The sequence below is a fragment of the Sander vitreus genome, chromosome 14 (assembly GCF_031162955.1).
Source record: "Sander vitreus isolate 19-12246 chromosome 14, sanVit1, whole genome shotgun sequence".
NCBI lineage: Eukaryota > Metazoa > Chordata > Actinopteri > Perciformes > Percidae > Sander > Sander vitreus.
The window spans coordinates 18,264,037-18,286,800 of NC_135868.1; the positions used below are offsets into that span (position 1 = coordinate 18,264,037).

Genomic DNA, 22,764 nt, shown 5'->3' on the forward strand with positions numbered 1-22,764 from the left:
GTTTATAATTGATACTTTTTCATTCTTCTATGTCTAGAATTTGTCATGGTATACCTACAAAATCTAATAAATATGGATTTGATGCAGTCATATTAAGATAGAAGAATAGAGTAAAAGAGAATAAGCAGTTTTCTCTCAGAAACCTTTGCCATCCCCATGTCATGTTCACATGGCCTGTTACTTTCTCTCAGTGGACATCTCAGCAGACTGGCTGTTCGGGAGTCAGCCACAGTCAGCTGTAGCTCTCCAGTCCTTCACCTCTCTCCATTCTATTTATATTCAGCCTAATTTCACTCCAGGGCTATTTTCTCCCTGACGGCTCCCTCCTGTCACTTGTTGCCCCTCTTAATTTCCGTCTCCCTTCCTCATACATCTCCCATATCTGATGGCTGGGCTTATGGAGGCCTTCCAGTGTAGGTATGATTGACACATTTATTATTACCATTTGTGCGTTTATTTTCAATCTCCTCCGTGCTGTGTGGAGAACATTAGTGTTCGACCCGACTGGTTTGGCAGTGTTATACAAGGAGAGAGGCCCTTCTTCAAAGGAACTCATGGAGGACTTGAGCCCCAGACAGCTGGCTGTCAAACAGCTGAAGCGACAGTTCTTGGAGGCTCTGCAGGCTAACAATGCCCAGGAGGTTATGCAGATTCTGCGCACCAGGAAACTTGACATTGACACTGTGCTGGAGGTGGAAGACCCCAGCATGGTGCTGGCCTCATACAAACAAGGTACAGAGAAAGTCAGATGAGACTGAAAATGCCAGCAATAAAATCAACAGTGATAAACTGTTTGTCATACTATATCAAGTGTTAAGGGCCAGAAAGATGAGCTGTCATGTGAGCATCCAGAATAAACAAGATTGTGGGAAATCATATGTTTTCACAAAGCATTAATTCAGAAAACCAGATTGTAAACAACTCCTGAATATCATTACAACAAAGATTTTTTTTTTTTCTGTAGTTTTTTCCACTAGGTGGCGTTAAAGCCCTTTGGATCCTAAAGCCGGATATGACCAGAAACACTGTAGACACTGGGTGAATTACAATAACATGCATACTAAGGCTACTGGGGGTTAAACATACTGCAATAAAAGTTTAAGTTTAAAGTTAAAGTTTGTAAAAATAAATATGCTTTCTTAATTAATGTTCCTAACTGGGTTCCAATAGTTTCAAACCAGCACATACATAAATCTGTCACGTGAAATATCCATACAGTACAGTTCCAAATTTGCCAGAAGATAGTGTGTTCTTGTAGGACCCCATCACTCACTGGAGTCCTGATTGAGAAAGTAGGCTAACAGGGCCTGTTTTCTCTTATTTGCTATAGGTTATTGGCTCCCAGGCTACAAACTGGAGAATTCCTGGGCGATGGGTATTCATGTATGTGTGATGTACAATGCTGTGGAAACAGCACTGGTGCTCCTTCAGGACGGTGCAGCCATCAACCGGATGCCTAATGGGAAGACGCCACTGCACGTGGCTTGCGAGGTCTCCAACAGCGACTGTGTCGCCTTGCTTTTGGCTCACAAGGCAAAAGTCAACAGCCTATCACTGAGCGGCCACACACCACTGCACTACTGCATCACCAGGGAGTCTGTGGACTGTGCCAAGCAGCTAATCCCCAAAGGTCAGTAGGGAAGGATGCATGTCTAGATGGATGAAAGTGCAAATACATCCAAAACTACAAAATAATCATTGCTTTTGTTCCCCCATGGAGGTGCAAAAGTCAATATGCCCAGCCACAACAAGGAGGAGGACACACCTTTACACATAGCAGCCAGATTCGGCATCCCAGAGCTGGTGGCTCTCTACTTGACCCACGGAGCGTCTGTGAATGCAGTCAACTCCCTCCAGGAGACTCCCCTGATGACTGCATGCTTCTGGGCTTTTGACTCTAAAGAACAAACATACAGCCAAGATCACCATCTTGTCTGTCGCCTCTTGCTGGACCACCATGCAGGTGTGTTTTTGGACTTTTGTATTGTCATTGTTGTGTACCATGGAGGCTTTTGAGCTTTGTTTTCTACAACATTTCCCTTCTGTTCAAGATCCCAATCTCCGAGACGAGGACTATAAAACAGCTCTTCACAAGGCAGCCTGGAACTGTGATCATGTCCTGATGCAGATGCTGCTGGAGGCCGGAGCAGATACACATAAGATGGACATGAATGGCTGTGCCCCCATTCAATATCTCCTCAAAGTGACTGATGTCAGGCCTATGGCCATACCTAAGCTCTGCTATCAGCTGCTGCTCAACCATAATACAGCACGGATCTACCCACCCCAGTTCCACAAGGTACAGAGAGGTGATGTTATCAGATACTATTTAATACAGTATCTATGACTTCCTCCTGAGAGAGCCCCACCCTGGTGTTGTATTGAGCAATCTGTTTTTGCCCCACTATCGCCCTTGCAATGCCTCTCTGTTAAACTGTATGGTGAGGCAAAAACACATCTGATAATATCCCACTTAAATGTCGTTTATGTTAAAGTTATGTATTGGTAGATTTCCCCTTTTTTGGAGGGATTGGTTGGAAAGGGAATTGTCACACTGGGGGATCTGTGTCTCGGTGGCATATTGAAATCCTTTGAGGATGTGGTACAGCAATTTGCAATCCCTAGGTCTCAATTTTTTTGATATTTGCAACTTCGCCATCTGTTGGTGGTGATTTTTGGATTACAGTTCTTCAGCCCTGAAGGCCCCAGAATGTTTAGATAAGGTGTTGTTGAAATATGGAAAAGGTCATGAGGCTTCTGGGTATTATTCTATACTTGGAGGATGGAGCCTGAACAGTTCTCAAAAAGACATGGGAAAGGGATCTGAGTATTACACTGGATGAGTGGGACAGAATCTGTAGGTAAATTAAAATGATGTCACGCGATGTGAGGATGCGCCTCATTCAGTTAAAGATTATGCATGGCTTCTATTGGTAATCCCTACAGATTGTTTAGGATTGGTTTGAAAGACACACTAAATTGTTGGAAATGTATCACAGAGGATGGCCAATTACTTCATGTTCTATGGTCCTGTGATAAGGTCCTGGAATTTTGGACTAGCATACATGATAACCTATGTCAGATTGCAGGGACCCAGGTTCCTGTCAGCCCAAGATTATTTGTTCTGGGAGATGGATCAATCCCAAACGGGATGGATAAGCACATAAGAAGCTGGGTCCAGACTAGTTTGATGATAGCCAGACAGATTATTTTAAGGGGATGGAAGAATGAAGGGGTGCTGTCAATTCAGGAGTGGGCTTGTGAGATGGCTAAGGTGGCGCCGTTTGAAAAAAATGGGGAAAGTCCCTGAACTTTCTGTAGGGCTCCTAAGAAGCTTTGTGCTGGCGAGGGATGTGTATAATGGGTTTAAGGTGTTGTCATTTATACATGTTTATTTGGTTTATTGTCTATTTTGTTGAATATTCTGGAATATTGTAGTTACTGTGTCATCGTTTCTTGATTTTTGTCTGGGTGGGTGGTGATGACGGAAGGGTGGTGGGGGGAGGGGGGGAGGTTTGTTCATGTTGCGAGTTGTATGTTTTGTATTTTGTTAAAAAAAGAAGCATCTATAACAAATGATATGTCGATAACAAAAGGTCCTTGCAAGATTCTTGTGCTGTATAATTGTTGTTGTTTTGTGCAGGTGTTGCAGACCTGCTATGACTACCCCGAAGTAGTAGAAATGATGGTCAACTCTTATGAACACTTAAAGCCCACAAAGAAGTGGAGAGCTTCCATTCCTGATGACTGCTACAAGGTAGTAAAAGGATCTCCTGTACATGGACAGTATGAAGTGTGTTTTCAGTGTAGAATTAAGTCAGAGTGTCACTACTTGACTTTGTCCTATACTTCAAGTTACACTACGTTTTGCTTCCTCAGCGACATGAAGACTTCTACGACTCCTTGTTCGCTGTTTGCACCAACACTCCTCGCAGCCTGCTCCACCTGACCAGATGTGCCATCAGAGCCAGCCTGGGTGGGCTCTGCCACAGAGGTGTAGCACAGCTGTCTCTGCCATATACAGTGAAGAAATATTTACTACTGGAACCTGAGGGGATACTGTACTGATTAAGAGACTTCTGTTCATAAGATTCAACTGTTGTATGGGTCAGCAGACGATTTGAATAGAAACATTTACTTCCTGTGTGCAGACTATAGAAAGTGAATATGCTGCAAGCTGGAGCTGACACTAACGTGTGCTTTTTATATTTTTGCCATAAAAATCATTCCCAGAGGCTTCTGTCTGGAACATAAGAAATCCCTCTTTGGTGTTTGACAGTAGAAACTTCATGTAAGTTGTCTTTTGTGGTTTGAGCCTGGATATGACAGGACACCATCCAAATAATTACAAATTATGAATCAATTGAATATCCAACTAGAAACATGCAGAGATTTAAGGGAGAGGTGAGAAAATGGCAATTTACTAATGCAAATTGCTGTGCTAATGACATTATATATATATATATATATATATATATATATATATATATATATATATATATATATATATATATATATTACATGACAATAATCATTTACAGTAATTGAAAAGTGAGCATTTTCATCTGCTGAGTCACATGGAACCACCATCCTATCCCCACAACCTCTTTCTGTAATCCTTGTATTATTTGTGCCTTCTACGGTAGCCGTACCTGTCACTTTTAAAGTGGCATGAGTGTCAGTAAAGACAATTTGTCTTTTACTTGTCTCTCTATCACAGTGCTGCTTCCGAGAATCCAAATCTACCTGGCAACCTTCCTTAATGCTCACTCTCAAGCTCATGCTCTTGTGATACTCAGCTATTTGCAGAACAAACACTTGACAAAGCCCTCCATAACTAGTGCTTGTTTTTCCAGTGGGCTGCACATGTAGCCATGCACTTGGACCAGTTTTTTGTTAGTCAGATTTTTTGTTATTATTATCTGAACTCCCTCAAAACAGAAGCCACTCTGGAAAACAGTGATGATAACTTAATATCCTTGTCATTTTTTTTATAACTATGTCCACCTTAACTCAAACATCAGATGCTAGCTTTGAACTGTTTTCTGACTAATGCACTGTAGATTATCACCTAATGGAAGACCACTAACTATACAACTTTGAAAAGTCTCAGTAGACCTTTAGTTGTGACCTGGGCCAATCATCACAGTCACAACAGCATGCTGTAATAATGGGAGCATCTCAGTCTATTTTATCCAGGTGTTAGGTCTAATTTAACATGGGGAGATAATGCTAGTGTATAATAGAGGGAAGCACTTACAAGACTGAGTCTGCCGCCTGGAGAAAGAGAGAGAGAGAGAGAGAGAGAGAGAGAGAGAGAGAGAGAGAGAGAGAGAGAGAGGTGCTGCTGAGCTATTGTATAGTGTTTTTGAGAGGAGAAAGAGAAGAACGAGGAGAAAATGAACTGGCAGCCTCAGGAAACACAAAGGTGAAGGCTGAATTAGGATGGGATGAAGGCAATGGAGCTTTTTCTTCATCTCAATCATACAGTGCATACATATATAAAGATAGCAAACATGAATTGTAAAGTTTTAGTCACTAAAAAGGTATGACTAAAACAAAAGATAGTAGTTTTTCCTGCGAACATGTAAAACAACAATTAAGGAAATGTGTTTGAGCGTTTAAACTATTTCCAGTTTCCACATTCTTTGAACAATTCCGAGCATACGGAGGGCAGTGTCATATCTTTTCATGCAAAATAATTAAATGACTTACAACAGTTGCTTGTACCTGTAGTGTGCTGTTTGTGTAATCAATACGAACCTTATGGCAGTCCATAGTTCACAGAGTACACAAGTACACAAACAGGTGTGGCTGAGCTCTGTATGTCTGCATAGTGTACCAGACATCTTCTGTCGGGAACATTGTCTGGATGACTAAAGGGTCAGGCCCGATTCCCTGAGATCCTAAAATAGACCAGTAAAAGTCAGGCAGAGAAAGAGCATATCCTTGAACTGCACATATCATAACATGAATTGAAAAATGTCTTTCACATTTAACTGACATTGCAGTGATGTTGTTTTTTATTCTTATTTTAGAGAAGAGCTTGCATAATGTTGTATTTGTATTGCCGCCATGCCAATGGTGCCTGAATGAACTGGAAAACAGAATTGAGAGAGACAAGAAGAGAAAAGCAACAAAACTGCAATAGAGCGTGACATGTGTGGGCACACTAATGGAGGTGCAAAACAGGGCAGGACAGCTTGTTCTCAAACCCCTATTGGCAGCTGGCCACAAAACGCCACGGGACTGTGTCTGCGATAGTGACAGACAAACAGAGCAAAGTTTCCTGAAAACAAGCTGTGGAGAGAGAGGGGGACAATGAGGGAGGCGACAACTTGGGCTGTGTACTTTACACTCTATAAACAGCTTAATTTCTAACTACAGATATTTCTGGTCTGAATAAAAGCATGGTGAGGTTCATAAGCACACCATGAGCTGCAAAAGGCATAAAAAATGACATACTGACAAGGGAGACTTTTATTTTCTACATTCACTGGTCCTTTTAGTGGCGAACCACAACTTCAGTACAGGAACACGTAGCCATTTGAAAGTGATGTTGATACAGTATGACATGCAAACATGTCTGTTGGTGCAGACAGCTCACAAATCATAAAAATCTAAAATTAGTGAGTTCATATTTTAAGAAACAAGATCTCAAGGCAATTCCAAACGCTACAAAATTGTGCAAATGTGAAATTGTTAGATACAGATAATGCAATACCTATAATATCTATACAGCTTCAATATAGCTTTGTCTGAGCATCTGCCTGTGACGTTACTGTATGTCTCTGCTACACTTACAGTGGGGCAAAAAAGTATTTAGTCAGCCACCAATTGTGCAAGTTCTCCCACTTAAAAAGATGAGAGAGGCCTGTAATTTTCATCAAAGGTACACTCCAACTATGAGAGACAAAATGAGAAAAACAAAATCCAGAAAATCACATTGTAGGATTTGTAATGAATTTATTTGCAAATTATGGTGGAAAATAAGTATTTGGTCAATAACAAAAGTTCATCTCAATACTTTATTATATACCCTTTGTTGGCAATGACAGAGGTCAAACGTTTTCTGTAAGTCTTCACAAGGTTTTCACACACTGTTGCTGGTATTTTGGCCCATTCCTCCATGCAGATCTCCTCTAGAGCAGTGATGTTTTGGGGCTGTCGCTGGGCAACACAGACTTTCAACTCCCTCCAAAGATTTTCTATGGGGTTGAGATCTGGTGACTGGCTAGGCCACTCCAGGACCTTGAAATGCTTCTTACGAAGCCACGCCTTCGTTGCCCGGGCGGTGTGTTTGGGATTATTGTCATGCTGAAAGACCCAGCCATGTTTCATCTTCAATGCCCTTGCTGATGGAAGGAGGTTTTCACTCAAAATCTCATGATACATGGCCCCATTCATTCTTTCTTTCCTTTACACGGATCAGTTGTCCTGGTCCCTTTGCAGAAAAACAGCCCCAAAGCATGATGTTTCCACCCCCAAGCTTCACAGTAGGTATGGTGTTCTTTGGATGCAACTCAGCATTCTTTCCCCTCCAAACATGACGAGTTGAGTTTTTACCAAAAAGTTCTATTTTGGTTTCATCTGACCCACGGGGTGAGATCTTGCGTGGAGCCCCGGATTGAGGGAGATTATTAGTGGTCTTGTATGTCTTCCATTTTCTTATAATTACTCCCACAGTTGATTTCTTCACACCAAGCTGCTTACCTATTGCAGATTCAGTCTTCCCAGCCTGGTGCAGGTCTACAATTTTCTTTCTGGTGTCCTTTGACAGCTCTTTGGTCTTGGCCATAGTGGAGTTTGGAGTGTGACTGTTTGAGGTTGTGGACAGGTGTCTTTTATACTGATAACAAGTTCAAACAGGTGCCATTAATACAGGTAACGAGTGGAGGACAGAGGAGCCTCTTAAAGAAGAAGTTACAGGTCTGTGAGAGCCAGAACATCCTACAATGTGGTTCTCAGCAGGAAAACGATGGAGTGCCTTCTCCAGGTAGGGAATGAGTCCTTACCCCAAGTGAAGGAGTTCAAGTACCTTGGGGTCTTGTTCGCGAGTGAGGGGACAATGGAGCAGGAGATAGGTCTGAGAATCGGCACAGCGGGTGCGGTATTACATTCAATTTATCACACCGTTGTGACGAAAAGAGAGCTGAGCCAGAAGGCAAAGCTCTCAATCTACCGGTCAGTTTTTGTTCCTACCCTCACCTATGGTCATGAAGGCTGGGTCATGACCGAAAGAACAAGATCCAGGGTACAAGCGGCCGAAATGGGTTTCCTCAGGAGGGTAGCTGGCGTCTCCCTTAGAGATAGGGTGAGAAGCTCAGTTATCCGTGAGGAGCTCGGAGTAGAGCCGCTGCTCCTTTGCGTCGAAAGGAGCCAGTTGAGGTGGTTCGGGCATCTGGTAAGGATGCCCCCTGGGCGCCTCCCTAGGGAGGTGTTCCAGGCACGTCCAGCTGGGAGGAGGCCTCGGGGGAGACCCAGGACTAGGTGGAGGGATTATATCTCTAACCTGGCCTGGGAACGCCTCGGGATCCCCCAGTCGGAGCTAGTTAATGTGGCCCGGGAAAGGGAAGTTTGGGGTCCCCTGCTGGAGCTGCTACCCCCGCGACCCGACCCCGGATAAGCGGATGAAGATGGATGGATGGATGGATGGACAATGTGATTTTCTGGATTTTTTTTTCTCATTTTGTCTCATAGTTGAAGTGTACCTATGATGAAAATTACAGGCCTCTCTCATCTTTTTAAGTGGGAGAACTTGCACAATTGGTGGCTGACTAAATACTTTTTTGCCCCACTGTATCTCAGTGTGTGTATCATCACAGAAAGCGCAAGTAGTTTTCTGCAGTGCAACATTTAACATTTTACACAGTCCTTCGCACCCTCTAAAGTAAGTCACTTATATATATATATATACATACACACACACACACGCATCATTACAAAACACGTAGGGTAATATTATCAAAGGACTGTGTGCAGTTCTAGACAGTTACTCTTTGAAAACACTGAAAACTTTCTTGGAAAAAGTGTGTATTTTAGTTACTTTCGGCAATTAACTTTTCACCAGTTATAACAGAGGGAAATTATTGGTAGTTTACAGTTAAAATACAATTAATCACAGTTCAACCATACATAATAACTTCAAATATGTTGCAATGCTGTTTTAACAATTCCACCTCTCCAGAAAGGCATATTGTCATTTCGCTCTATGGAACAATCAAGCATGTTTACATCTCATTTTGAAGAAGCTAAAAGACTAAAAATGGAACAATTGATTTTACATTGATGCTATGTTACACAAACCAAGCAGTGTAAATTCCTCTTATAGTGCATCTGAAATGCTGTAGTTGTATGAGAACTGAACTGCAATGAAATGCAGAAGTTGTGCGTGTGTGTGTGTGTGTGTGAAAAGCAATGCCTGAAGTTTTAAACGACTGAAATGCCTACATGAACAAAAGTGGGGGAACAGACTTTGCTCACTTTGTGTTTATGCTGGTGTGGTTAAACATGTTCCCAATCTGTTTAACCTAAAGTCACCCCGCTGCAGCTGGCTTTGGCTAGGTTTTTCCAAGGCATTGATACACATTTAATCTCATGCAAAAGCACAACTTTACCCAGCTATTGAAATAACCAAATACCATTTGATTGCCTTTAGATTGTGAAAGGATACATTTTGAAAAAAACAAAAACTAACAAACACGAGTGTAACAATGTTATTATAACTGAAAAGTGAATGTAATGAGTGAGGTAAAAGGGGATTAATACTTGACTCGTTCCATTGCCATTAGCAGCCTGCAATCGCCGTATAGTATAATGAAATTAAATTGTTTAATTGCCTGGAAGCTGGTAGTAATAGCTCAGCTCAGTTATTTTGGTGCATTTATCTGGTTATTGACACCAACAATGAGTATTTTTTTCTCCATCTAAGGGAATCCACATTCCACGTACAGGTCCAGCAGCATGCCGAAAGCATTTGGTTCCTTCTCCCACTTACAGTACAAGTTTATTCATTTCTTCCAACATGGACCCTTTTTAAAAAAAAAAATTTATTGACACTATTCTAGAGTGTCCTCCGCTTCCTCCCTCAGTCCACCATTACAGAGTCCTCTTGGAATTGCCCAGTTTCTTTGGATCCTTGCTGGGCATGCACCAGTCGTCAGCCTCTATGCTTGTCTGGTAATGCCGTAAGGCTGACTTGTTGAAAACAGGAAGTCTCTCCACTGACTCTGAGGACAAGGCCTGTATTACAGAGCAGAAGGTAACTTATTAGTCTGCATCCTTATTACACGGACACGTTTGCATGAATGAGAGTCAGATCCAGGTTGTTTCTAATTGGGCTTTTCTACAAAGTTCCCTCTGCTCAATTAAAACTCTGTACACTCCTTTAGGTAGAGATGGCAAAGGTCTCTGTTTTCTGACATGGAACATGTGGTGAGTTATAACTTACAACATGACACACAATAGTTGCACATTGTATTATAAAATTATTGTAAATCTGCGACCACTCAGTTGATCCAGTATGTGTAGTTGACAGTACATGTACTCTATATGTGAACTCTACTGTACAGTACACTTGGCTTTCGAGGTTATTTTTGACATTTAGTTAGTGAAGGTAGTGCAGTTCTTACCTTCAAGTATATGACAGCTGAGGTGCCGTAGCCCTCCATAGAGTAGAGCTGCAGGTCTCCCTGGAAGTACTTGGCATACAGACGGGAGATGGGCAGGCCGTAGCCAAAACCAGCCTGAAGGGAAAATAACAGATCAATACAGATAAGCCAATCTGGAGCAGTTGCTGAAATATTACAACATTAAAAACATATAGTGGATAGTGTGGAGGGTTTGCATTGTAAACAGGTCTGCAGTTTATCTCATGGTTACAGTTTAATCCAATGAAATATTGCTGACTGCATTCCTTTGTAATAAGCTAATTTGCAACCATGCTCAGTTGTGCGAGTCTCTGATTAGAACAGGGAGATGAACCATCTAATTGACTTTTAGTCGCAGGTTAAAGCTCGTGTTTAAAATTCAAAAGCAAGCATGTAGCCTAGTGTACTGACTAAGACAATCATCAACACTGAAGACAGTTTTAGTCTCACCAGTGGTGCGTTGCGAGAGTTGTCTATGTGGACTGGACTTGGAGCTGTGGAGTACATGTAGCTGAACAGACGCTCAATCTTCCTCAGAGGGACTCCTCCTCCTCTGTCAGACATCTAAAATAAACAAGAGGTATGTTAGGTTTCCAAGGGTCTTCTCATAGTGAACTCATCTGGTCCTTATGATTTGCCATTTCAATGGAATCTAAACAGTGTCATTCTTTGTAAATCAAGTCACCAGGGTTATTTTTATGTATATGCTAACAAGGTCCACATGGACATGCATACAGTTTAGTTGATGGCTGGGAATGGCAAAACAGCACACTAATTTCTCGTGGATTCCCTCCCCGTCTCTGCCTTTAGTACAAAAGTTGTGGTCCGGTCAGTCTCTGTGTCCTCATCTACCTTGATAGTGAGGTCCTCAGTTCCCAGTGACACTCGCACTTTGATTGGGGGTAACGTTAGGGCCGTCTCATGGGTCTCCACTGTAGCTCTCATGGCATTCTGACAGAAAAACATACAAAGTGGATTACAAAAATGAGCGAACAGAAACGTGGTGACGAATAATATACAGTACGTCTGATTTTCAGGCTTGTTGGGTACTGTACCTTGAAAAGCTCAAACAGCATATGGTAGAGATGGGAGGGCACATAAACAATGTGGAGGGGCTGGTCGGGGTTTTTGGCTGTCAAAAAATTTGATAATATTGATTATATGGAGAGAAAAAAAGAGACTTTTCCTAAAAGTGGCACTATGACAAATGTATAACCCTGACTAGAAAAGTGGGTGAATGTAGACCTCTGAGACAACTACACATGTAACTACACACTCTGACCTGAGACAAGACAAAAAAAAGATTAGAGCTACTCTTGACAAATTAAGCAAGGAACAAGAAATAACTTAATTCATCCTTTTGATTTATATTATCTAGACCTTATCTGCCAAGAACATGCTGGCCAAGTATGTACAGGTTATATTTAAAGCCCTGGTACTGTACATGTTCTGACTGATATACTTCAACAGGAATTTGGTATATGTATTTGATTAAAGAACATGTTGTAGCCATAACTACCACATGTATTCTACTAAACTACATACTCCATTAATGTATACATTATATTAGTCTCTTTTTATGCATGTTATCATACTACCCACAGTTTTTAATGTTATCCAACCCCAGATGTATGCGCAATATGTATGAGCATGATAAAATAAAGCCTTTCCTGGTCTATTTCTGTTTAGGTTGTCACATTATCTGTAGATAATGGGTCCAAGTTAGGAATGTCTGATGCTGATGCCAGCTTTGGCAGGCCCAGCTAACAGGACACAGACACAAAGGGCTTTACTTAAACCAACAAAGATTAAAAACTTAAATAAACTATGTCAAAAAAAAACAAAAACAAAGATTAATCCTACAAGGTTCAGTTGAAATTCAAGAGCACAGCAGTAAAACTATCCTCTCACACAAACATCTACAGCAGAAAATATCCTGGTAAACCAATAAAGATACAGTATAGGCAAGAGTAACTGAAACAAATGTGGATACACAGATTAAATACAAACGTTAAGGTTATTTTGTAAGACATACAATTGACTTCTGTGATCTCCATATCAGGAGAGGTTAGGTAATACTGCTCACACAGCATCTTTGAAGTCTCATAGGCATCTAGAAAGTGAAACAAAGAAAGACAGGTCAAACAGTCATGAATCCGTACAAACCGAGTGGTGGGAAATAGATAACACTTTGTGTGTGTGTGTGTGTGTGTGTATAGACAGCAATACTGGAGCTGAGGAAGATCATTCGTTACCTTTTACTACCTCCACAACGTCACAGCTGGGGTCAATGCTGCCAATATGTTTGGGATGGGCTGGGTTCACACTGCCTTCAAAGATTAATGCTACAGGGCACAATGCAAAAAATGTATGTGACTCACGTATAGACACAATTCACTGTACATAGATGTTGTCCATTTGTTAATAATAAATCAAATATAAAGCACATATCAAGTTGAGTGAGTTCAGTTGGGAATGTAAACATTAGCTAAACATAAACTCTTGTATCATTTAATGCAATAAAACTAAACGCTATCAAGGCATGCTGGGTATTGACTATGATCAGAGAAGACTAGATAAGACATAATCAGACAAAATAAAGTACAAAGTGGGCTGTGACTTTTTTTTTTTAATGCTTGCTCTCAAACATTACTAGCACTTTGACATTATAATGACATGAGATCAAGATCAAGATTAACTTTATTGTCCCATAAGGGAAATTTGTCTTGGGCACTTAACCCGTGCTGCAGCCATAAGTTAAAAACAAACACAGACAACATGTACAACTGATACTGTAAAATACTATACAGCAAACCATAGTGTTTCGAGTGAGCAACTGTGTTGATTAACTCACAGTTAATCACTGAGTGCTATACTGACTGTGCTGGTTCATGAGCATGCGTGTAGAAATGCGGCTCATGTAGAAGCGATCCAGGAAGTACTGAACGTTCTGGTTGGTGACAGGGTCCACGCCAAAGGCCTCCTTGTACTCCACCACACCCTGAGCCATGGTGGGCACCACGTTGTTGTGCCGATTACGGACGTTTACCAGAGTCTGTGTGAAGCTGAGGGCAAAGACATGATGGATTAGTGCGAGTAAGTGAGGGTGGGTTAGTACACCAGGTTTATTAGAATATCTTCACATCAGTGTGCATGGCATTGGGCACACGTCTGCTAAACATAGCACAATGCTGTAACAACAGGGATGAGCTTTGTGGAAAATAAATACAACAATGACAAACATTTCCTGTTGCCAGGAGCTAATTCCGTCGAACAAGTAAACCTACTTTTTTGCAGTGCTGATTATAGCATTTTAATAACTGAATCATGAGTTGTGACAGATGTTACCTGATATAAAGTCTACACCCAAGTAGCAAATATTAAAATATGTGCTGAGTAAACAAGATTAATTGCTCCAAATTGAAAAGAATTATTGCTGTTACTGAACTACATGAATGGTTCGTCTTTGTGCTGGAGCATGTTGGATTTTGCCAAAGCGATGGAGCATTAACTTCACTAAGCCGTAATCAATCCTCAATCTTTGAGTCTGACAGTGGTCTTCAGGAGCTGTACAAGGTATGTGAACATGAGTCTGATATTAGTCTCGCATTGCCAGACCTTCCTCCACAGCGCTGCGGAGGAGGGTCTGGCTAGGCCACACAGCACTCCAGGATGGGACAGGAATGAGCTCTGGTTTATCGGCATGGCTTTAAACCAATCACAATTCTCATGGGCTCAGATTGGACAGATAGTCTAGCTAGCTGTCTGGATTTACCCTGCAGAGATCTGAGGAGTAGTTAACCATAGTCCTCATGAATCGACCGGAATAAATTTTCCAACACAAAGAAAGCGGAAAGTAACGGACATCCGGCTGAAAAGAAAGACATATGGCGGAATTTCCGGCGGTAATGGAGCAATCCAGAAAGTGGAACGTCGTGAATATAGATTAGTCTGATATTAACTTTGCAGTGTGAGGTTGAAAATAGGCAGTTAAAAAGTAATGACAGAGTTATTGGATTGGTGTTGGCAGTTACTGAAGAATGACCAAACTGGATTGGTAACAGCAACAAAACAACTAGACAGGGACATTATTAAGGTTTACACAAGCAATAACGTATGTACTGGAAAGTGTCTGTAAATGACTTACTTTGTCAGGACATCCTTATTATCTGGATCCTTTTCTAAAAAATCTACAATCTCCAGCAAACTCTGTGAATACCTGGTGGACACAAAAGGATGGATTTTAAAAGAAAATAGAACTCAACTCTAGTTCATTTACTGTATATCAGAATGACCAAAGATAATGGAGAAAAAAAAAATAAAAAGTATCAATCTGATGATTACATTTATGTGAAAGCATTAAAAACTAATCAGCAAGCAGTGAACTCCTGTTATACTAAGTTGACATTTTTCAGGCATCAAGCATTTCCACATGGTTAGAGTAACACAGTACTCTCTTTAGATACTAGTTGCTTGGTTTGACACAGACCTTATCTGTAGGTCAGTTCACGAAGGCGACTAGAGTGCTAAGCTCATTGAGTAGGGCTGTGCAAAAAAAATCGATTCACATTCGAATCGCGATTCAAGCTCTAGATTCATAGAATTCCAAAAATCTATTAATTTTTTTTTCAACTGTATGTCTACTGCAATCACATGGGCAAAGTAACCACATTTACATACTGTGAATAGTTTTTAAATCGTATTTGAATCGAAAATTCATTTTTGAATCGAATCTTGAGCCTGAAAATCAATATCAAATTGTGACATTTTCAGAGTCGTGCACCCCTATCATTGAGTCACACTCTCTATCACTGTCTCACAGTAGGAAACTGGGTGAAAGGTGAACAGCAGCACGGCTAGCAATGAACTGACCTTAAACTCTCACAATTTGGATTATTTGCCGTCATGCGAACAGATGTACATCTTGTAATAGACTATTTTGCAACTTGTATTTTCACAAGCTTGCCAGGAAATATCCGCTCTCCCCTCGTCAACAGCATTAATAAGTAACAGATCAACTCTTTCACTGGCAATCTAAAGAGTTCTGCAGTAGTAAGGAGAGAAAGTCACAGTGCATGGCCAAATATAGACACTACTGTGGCTTTGCATGAGAAGAGTGGGGGTGGGGTAATGACCTTATTGTTATGCGTCTTAATGTGACTTGTGCACCAAACATAATTAACATGCTAGGGTAAAGAATACTGTGATTTTTTGATGCTACCGGGAAGTAACAACTTTGGTGGAAAAACAAACTCCAAATGAAAATGATTACAGCTATTCTTTTATTCTTATGTTATAGCTGAAAACCTGCAACAGACATAATTATCTACCTGTACTTTGCTGCACCCTCAGTGTTTACACCCTTTCACTTTCTACAACATGTACACAGTCACAGTGTACAGTGAAATGGGTGTATGCTCCCAGATCAATAGCGTCTAGCCAGCGAGTGCACAGACAACAGCCGGGTGATGGTTGATACGTATTTAATAGAACTATAAACAACAAAAACCTCACATAATCTTTGACAAAATCAGCAACATCACCGCTGGAAGCCTCCTGTGACTAGTTGAATTGCCAAAAACTAAAGGACAAATGACAGATTGGATACATTTTATATCCAAAGCTAAAAATACAAAGGCTGAAATCCAAAGGAAGTTTGCTTTGAGACACGACTGTTTCATAACTATCCCTGCTAAAACAAGAACCAGTCCCTCTATGACCTTGTAATGAACCTGGGAACCCTGAAAATAAAAAAAATAAAAACAATAGACATCCAATAGGATTGTCACACTACAGTTTCTCTGCACCCTAATGCTCCTTTCTTCTTGCAGACAGGTGCAGGAAGACTTGTTGGAAAACTAACAAATTATTTTGGTAACAATGATTTTGTTACAACAGGGTATACAGAAAGATATGTAGTGTAGTTTAGAGAACCCACCAGCTGATGAGGAGCTTTAGGGAAGGAGTGCCAAGGAGCTTGTCAGGGAGGAAATCAATTTCCTTCATGATGTTGGCCAGTCTGACAGGAAGCTCCTGCCGCAGGAACACAAAAGAGGTCTTCTCACATGCATTGGCAGAGCCTGCAGTCACATGACGGGACAGAGACAGGGAAAACATAACTGAGAAAGCATCCAACTTTTGACCCCATCCTGTCAAAATGTAAAACAGCAACCTTTCCCAAACATTACTATCTAGAAGAAATTTGTCCAGGATTATTTGTGTACACATACTTTCCTTAGAGGAGGAAAATATAAGCATTTGTTTATACCTATTATTATTTTGCTTAGTAACATTAGAGGTTGCATTATGTCAATGCAGAGATCAACCACATTAGCCTAGCTTTTTTTGTCAATGTCACTAGTCCTCAAAACTCAAAGTTCAAAGTGGTAACTTCATATGCAGTTAGATACACAATAAATGACAACATAAACATTAACACATTCAATGACAATGGCATCTGTCTGCATACAATATGTACTTCAACGTCAATGACCAGGTCAAATAACGTGAGTTGTGCAACTACCATGTGAGTATCGGAAACAATCATGCAGTGTCCGTAAAATCGATAGCCTACTACTCGAAACACTTACCAAAGTCAATGAATTGCTTCATAGACAAGGGAGAGGGGGAGAACTTAGCGAACCTCTCCACTTGTTTCGGTATACCAGCGCCATTTTTCAGCAAAAACTGAGCGAACTTCATTTTTTCTGTCCTTTGCAGACCCCCACTGTCAGTGTATCGGGGACGAGCTGTCTTTACTGTCTTCAGCACGCTCCAGTTTGACAACCGGCTAAGATCGGTGTCGTTCGTTAAATTAATAATATTCAAATATGCTGGTTATGAGTTCCCCATCATTGGTTTTCTCGAGCAGCTTCCCTGCATCTCGGCAAGTGTGTGTCCTTCAAATACAACTTCCATTACAGTGAGCGGTGTGTGTTGTTGTGGCGGGGGAGGGATTGACATCAAAACCAACCAATGAGCGCCACGATTTTCCTGGAACTGGAGGATGTGGTGGAGGAAGTTGAAAAGAAGGAATTGGTGAGAAATGCAAAGTAGGGCAAGGAAAGATGTCTGTACTTGCTTTTACATTGGTTTCAGAGCTCAACAGTGCGGTTACGGTATTTTCAGTTTAAAAACAAAACAAAAAGACATTTCGCCAAATCAAATGTTTAATAGTCACGATCATAGAAATAATTTTATCGCAATTCATCTTGTAACGTAGCTTAATTCGTTGGCACCGAGCGTTCAGCCACGAGCCTTCTTACTGGTCTTTAAACAAACAGACGGTCTATTTTGGTACAGTAACATCTGTAAAGTGTCAACATTTGTATATATATTTGTTAGTTTTTTGGCTAACGTTACTCCAAAGCACTTCTCCAAATGGCCAGAAGATGGCGGCGTTGCAAAAGCCATGAGATGACAGTGCGCGTCAAAGGAGGTGGGATTTCCTCTCCTCCTTAACATCATCCTACTCCTCCTAGGGATGTATCGGCGTGCGGTGCACCTGTTTTATGTGTGATCTGGGTCAACGGTCGTTGAAATGCTCTATTTGTTACCAGTGTCATCAATAGCCATACGAAAGGTTTAAACGACCTATTCGGTGGTTCCTGAGAGACCTCGATTCAGTGTGATTTAGGTAGAGGATGTGTTGATTTTTCTCTTTCGGGGTGCAGCAGTGAGACAGCATCTTTGCCGGGTGACACATCATTATCAGTACGAGTGGACAAGGTACGAGTGAAACAATAACAGTACATTACACGGTTATTTGCAATAAAATAGTCCCATTCTTGTTATCTACTCCTTATCAAAATGCACTAACGTATTTATGGCAAGGCCTTAAACGCATTAACGTGAGTACATTACAAACGCTGTCAAATTTGTGATTAGCTAGCTGCGAATGCATATGCGTTAAACAAACGCCTTGAGGTTTGTTATTCTTCCTGTGTAGCTACATTAGCTATGTTACTTGTGTTTTATGTTATGGCGATACTTTGTATGCGGCGTACATACTTTTAGTTATTTTCCCATTTATTGTTCCAAAAAAGCTTTAGCAGACGTTTTTAAACCTGCAGGGTCAAGTGCCATCAATATGTCACTGGTCTGCTAACTGCTATAAATATGTAGCCCACCTTTCTCACAGGATTTTCAGTGAGCCTGAAGGCTACATTTAGTCTGCTTTTAATTAAATAATTAAACTAGTATTTCCTGTATGTCAGTAAACAGGAATAGTGGCTATAATGGCGTTGAGCTTTTGAACCTTACCCATGGATCATATTAGAGTATATAATGTACATTACACTGGTGGTGAGTTTTATTTTTTATTTTTATGATAACTCTGTTAATTTGACTAAGGAATTGAAGTGTCTGCCTAATTATAGCCTACACACACTGGACTAGTTCTAGGAAAATAGGTACAAGTGTCACACCAATATGGAAATCCGTCTCGGCCCAGTATGGCCTAGTATAGACGGCTGTTTTGCCAATATCAAGTAGCCTACTTATTGGTTGCTGGGCCTGCAAGGTTTTGGATCTACTGTATATGGATGTATAACTGCTACACCCAGTGGGTTTTCTGAAGCATCACTTAGGCTCATTGGATAAACGTATACTCCTTTATACTGTATCATGTTATAATGAAACCAGAGCATACTGTGACAGTGCCATACGCAGCTCAATCCTGTTCGTTCCTCTTACTTGAAGCCCCGTAGGACACCATGTCGGACAAAAGTGACCTAAAAGCAGAGCTGGAGCGTAAGAAGCAGCGCCTCGCCCAAATCAGGCAGGAAAAAAAGATAAAGGAGGAGGAGAGGAAGAAGAAAGAGGTAAGGAAAAAAGTGAGTAAATTCACACAACTGGCACTCACTCTCTAGTGTGTTTTGTTTGTGTGTTGATTTTTGTCAGAACGTGACACAAAAAAAGGCTGAGGTTGTTTGTGTCCGTACATGCATACAATCATCTGTGTGCAGAAGGTTTGTGTTGGACATTTTTGATCAAAATGTGCATGCATGTGCATATGTTAGCTTATCCTTTAAGTCGTGATGAGTACGCTGATATTTGTCTGTGTATCCTGAGCAGTCAGAGAGCCAGCAGAAGAGAGAGGCCACCCCAGAGGATTCAGACTTAGACCGCAAGCGCAGGGAGACTGAGGCCCTGCTACAGAGTATTGGCATCTCACCGGAGCCTTCACTAGGTACGTAATACTCTTACACCTTAAACAATGATTGAATGATTGTACTGCAAACTGTTTAACTAATTGTTTCAATACCTACAGTAAAGGGTACTTACAGTAAATTATTCTAAAATTACACCAAACTTTATTAATTATAGCCAAAAAAGCTCTGAGGGATTTTTTTAACGTTTAGACTAGCAGACCTAAGATGCACACATCAACCTAATATGTATAATTTGCTGAAAAGTATCAGTCAAATTCTGCCTAACTGATAGTGAAATGATCAGATAACTAAAGTATGTTTTATATCTATCTATGTCAGAGATGTTCAACAGAGGGTCCGGGACCCCTAGGGGGTCCTCGGAGTTACTGCAGGGTGGCCACCAAATTATTGTTAATTGTTTTAAAGTAAAAAAAAAACTAAAAAAAAATAATCAAATGTCTTAACATAAATCAAACATACTATTAGCAAATATAAATCAACCTATTTGTGAAAAAGACTCACTGATGATAGGCTAACTGGCCTATAGGTAAGGTAGTCACTAAGATCTACAGATACAGTTCATCCTAAGGATTCACTGTGCCACATGTGTGTTAAACATGAAAACATGATTTATAAAATCATGTCAACAATTATTATTTTAATAGCAGTATCCAATAGTATCCTATGAAAAAAGGGTATACATGTATAAAGGCTTTAGGTTACCCTACATGTTATTGTAGGCGCGGTTTAATATGCAACATAATTTTATACAATATATGTAGTAGGGGGTCCCTGCTCTGTCTCTCTCAGTTAAGGGGTCCTTGGCTTAAAGAACGTTGAAGACCCCTGATCTATGTTATTATCTGTGTTGCCATGACTCTGCATGATAGTTATAGTAACTTTGTCACACATACTTTTTTATCTGAAATTGATTCCATTATTTGCTATGCACATTACAGTTGGACTGTGCTGAACATTTTTCTTAATTACTTTTTACGTGTCACAACTCCCTTTTATCATCTTTTTCTCTTCCACTGTGTACCTTTTGCGTATCATATCTTGTAATAGGGTATCAGGACACAAGTACTATTCCTACTTTAAAATGTGATTGAAACATGAATTTAGAAAAGTATGCTGCTAAAAAAACAGCTTCCCTTTACTGCACACAAATATGAAATATTACTGTAGGTTGAATCCCCAGGGTGCTTTCAGCAAGCTTTTGGAAGCACTGTTCTCTAGTGGTCTGAAATTGCAACTACACCCTCAACACCTAAAAATTGGGTCACTGCTATGCCTGTTATTAGCTTAAGTTATTTATAATGCATCTTCAATTAAAGCTGAGCTGCAAATATAATAAATACAAAATCGACAATGCATTTGATGCCCTGCCCTCCCTCTCCTTTCTTTTGAACATTTATTTTTATTTGTCCATCACTCGTTTTACTTTGTTGCATTTCATCCCAATTTATTTGAGCAGTCCATTCTTTGCAGCCTTTAATGTTAGATTCATGTTATTTTCATTATTTAGTCCCGACCCCTGTGTCCCCCTCCAAATCAGTGAGCACACCCAGTGAGACGGGGAGCCAGGATTCAACTGATGGAGGAGCAGCAGGCAGGTAGGCCAAAAATGAAGAATGTCATACCCAAGTTCAACGTCAGAAGTATTTTTTTGGTTCATGAGTCTTATTCAAGAAATGCTAGATGTGAAAGACATATCACACTTGGAAATGTTGTACCAGAAGGTTTTGCTCAAACCCAATCAACTGTATGTGGTGCCTGAGTCTTAGACTTTGAAAAAATCATGTGGCCTAAAAATGATCATAATGTGAAGTTGCTTTGGTCTGTGGATATTTTTGGCATGTTGTCACTTTTGACACATATTCTGTTTCTTTCCTTGTCAATGGCACAACAGGTTTAGGTAAGGATATATGTCACTAATTGTGAGGTTGTGGTGCCGCGTTAGGTTTTGAATGTGGTATCTGTCACTTGTCATGGCATCTGGTGTTTTGATGACCACTGTACAGCTTGTTGCTTCTTGAGAAGTTAAGTTTGATGTCCAGGTACATCTCAGCTGTAGTCCGTCCTGCAAATAAGTTGCTAGTTTGAAAATACTGCACGTTTCCAGATACTATGTATCTCTGTGCAAGTAAGTACCACATTGGTAAACTTTCAGAAAGCAGCCTTAGGGAGCCATGTTTTGAATACGGAGCCTAATGGAACATGAGCCATACGTTTTCTGTGACGTAGCTGATTTGAGCACAAGTGACAGAATGTAAGCTTTTTCCCTCATTGATAACACGCTAGACCACTGGAGCAACTATTAACCTTTAAGTTCTGCAAATGGCTGCTCTGGTAAATTAAACCTGCAGAAGAGAAGTCTTCTTAACTAGAGAGTGGTCATCAAGCGCTTTCCATTTGCTTTTATATGGCAGCTGACTGTAGAGGTCAGTGTGTGACTCATTAGTAATGTGTTGTTCTGGTATGGCCAGAGGTGGAATTGGGGATTAAGAACGTGTGGGAGCTCAATACTGTTCCTAGCAGAAATAAATTCTCTTATATAAGACTTTTCGTTTCTTTTTAAGGTTTTACAAATTGGATTTTACAAATTGGTGAGTTAGTTCCACTGCCTGGAATGAAAGATTTTTTTCGCCCCAAATCCACCCTGGATGATGGCATGCCATTTTGTAGCTTTTCCATTTGTGGCTGTGTATGTGTGTGTTCCTTCTTAGGTCAGGTTTCTCTAAAAACAAGTCCCAAGCACAGAGCTCAAGGTAAGCATTTTCATGTCAAACCCAGGAATTCCTCCCGCTCTTTCCCTTATTTATTTTTTTTTAGCTTAGTTTACTGTCCTGTGAAAACAAAGAGGCACCCGCAGTGTTGTCAGTGGACTTAGCAATGTGTTCCCTTCATGATTTTTTTTTTTTTCAACGCAGTGCCCCTCTTTCTTTCCTTCATTCCTTTGG

General features: G+C 40.6%; 3 protein-coding genes across 5 annotated transcripts in view; 2 read left to right on the forward strand and 1 right to left on the reverse strand.

Moving 5' to 3' along the window:
- Nucleotides 1–419: 419 nt before the first annotated feature.
- Nucleotides 420–4,068, forward strand: asb4 (ankyrin repeat and SOCS box containing 4). The gene is made up of 6 exons (XM_078266896.1): nucleotides 420–732; nucleotides 1,331–1,630; nucleotides 1,721–1,963; nucleotides 2,052–2,299; nucleotides 3,644–3,757; nucleotides 3,880–4,068. Exons 1-6 carry the CDS (start codon nucleotides 420–422, stop codon nucleotides 4,066–4,068), a joined length of 1,407 nt encoding a protein of 468 aa, XP_078123022.1.
- A 4,948-nt stretch (nucleotides 4,069–9,016) lies between these two features.
- pdk4 (pyruvate dehydrogenase kinase, isozyme 4) lies at nucleotides 9,017–17,433 on the reverse strand. 2 transcript variants are annotated; one of them, XM_078267421.1, is made up of 11 exons: nucleotides 17,240–17,433; nucleotides 16,588–16,729; nucleotides 14,797–14,868; nucleotides 13,530–13,714; nucleotides 12,905–12,994; nucleotides 12,685–12,762; nucleotides 11,705–11,781; nucleotides 11,502–11,600; nucleotides 11,100–11,213; nucleotides 10,632–10,745; nucleotides 9,017–10,242 (listed from the first exon to the last, which is right to left on the reverse strand). In XM_078267421.1, the coding sequence occupies exons 1-11, from the start codon at nucleotides 17,349–17,351 to the stop codon at nucleotides 10,099–10,101; spliced, it is 1,227 nt and encodes a 408-aa protein (XP_078123547.1). In that variant the 5' UTR covers nucleotides 17,352–17,433; the 3' UTR covers nucleotides 9,017–10,098. The 2 variants fall into 2 exon arrangements, with proteins under 2 accessions (XP_078123547.1, XP_078123548.1); XM_078267422.1 differs by lacking the exons at nucleotides 9,017–10,242; nucleotides 10,632–10,745; nucleotides 11,100–11,213; ... (1 more) ...; nucleotides 11,705–11,781; nucleotides 12,685–12,762 and having other exon boundaries at nucleotides 13,504–13,714.
- A 300-nt stretch (nucleotides 17,434–17,733) lies between these two features.
- dync1i1a (dynein cytoplasmic 1 intermediate chain 1a) overlaps nucleotides 17,734–22,764 on the forward strand; it is a 58,173-nt gene continuing 53,142 nt past the window's right edge. Inside the window, exons 1-4 of one of the 2 annotated variants that reach the window (XM_078267427.1) lie at nucleotides 17,734–18,377; nucleotides 19,350–19,471; nucleotides 19,725–19,839; nucleotides 21,330–21,417. In XM_078267427.1, the coding sequence (XP_078123553.1) occupies nucleotides 19,364–19,471; nucleotides 19,725–19,839; nucleotides 21,330–21,417 (311 nt within the window). In that variant the 5' untranslated portion in view covers nucleotides 17,734–18,377; nucleotides 19,350–19,363. Of the gene's footprint in view, nucleotides 18,378–19,349; nucleotides 19,472–19,724; nucleotides 19,840–21,329; nucleotides 21,418–22,439; nucleotides 22,573–22,764 lie in introns of those variants that run through there. The other variant, XM_078267425.1, reaches the window with a different exon arrangement.

Bases quoted from the DNA above. Each gene is read 5' to 3' on its own strand.
- asb4 (XM_078266896.1), top strand. From the start codon at position 420: ATGATTGACACATTTATTATTACCATTTGTGCGTTTATTTTCAATCTC. The intron at 733-1,330 runs GTACAGAGAAAG...TATTTGCTATAG, and splicing joins GCTGGCCTCATACAAACAAG to GTTATTGGCTCCCAGGCTAC. The intron at 3,758-3,879 runs GTAGTAAAAGGA...TTGCTTCCTCAG, and splicing joins TTCCTGATGACTGCTACAAG to CGACATGAAGACTTCTACGA.
- pdk4 (XM_078267421.1), bottom strand. From the start codon at position 17,351: ATGAAGTTCGCTCAGTTTTTGCTGAAAAATGGCGCTGGTATACCGAAA. The intron at 13,715-14,796 runs GTAAGTCATTTA...CTTTGCCCTCAG, and splicing joins AATAAGGATGTCCTGACAAA to CTTCACACAGACTCTGGTAA. The intron at 11,782-12,684 runs GTATGTCTTACA...ATTTTTTGACAG, and splicing joins GGAGATCACAGAAGTCAATT to CCAAAAACCCCGACCAGCCC.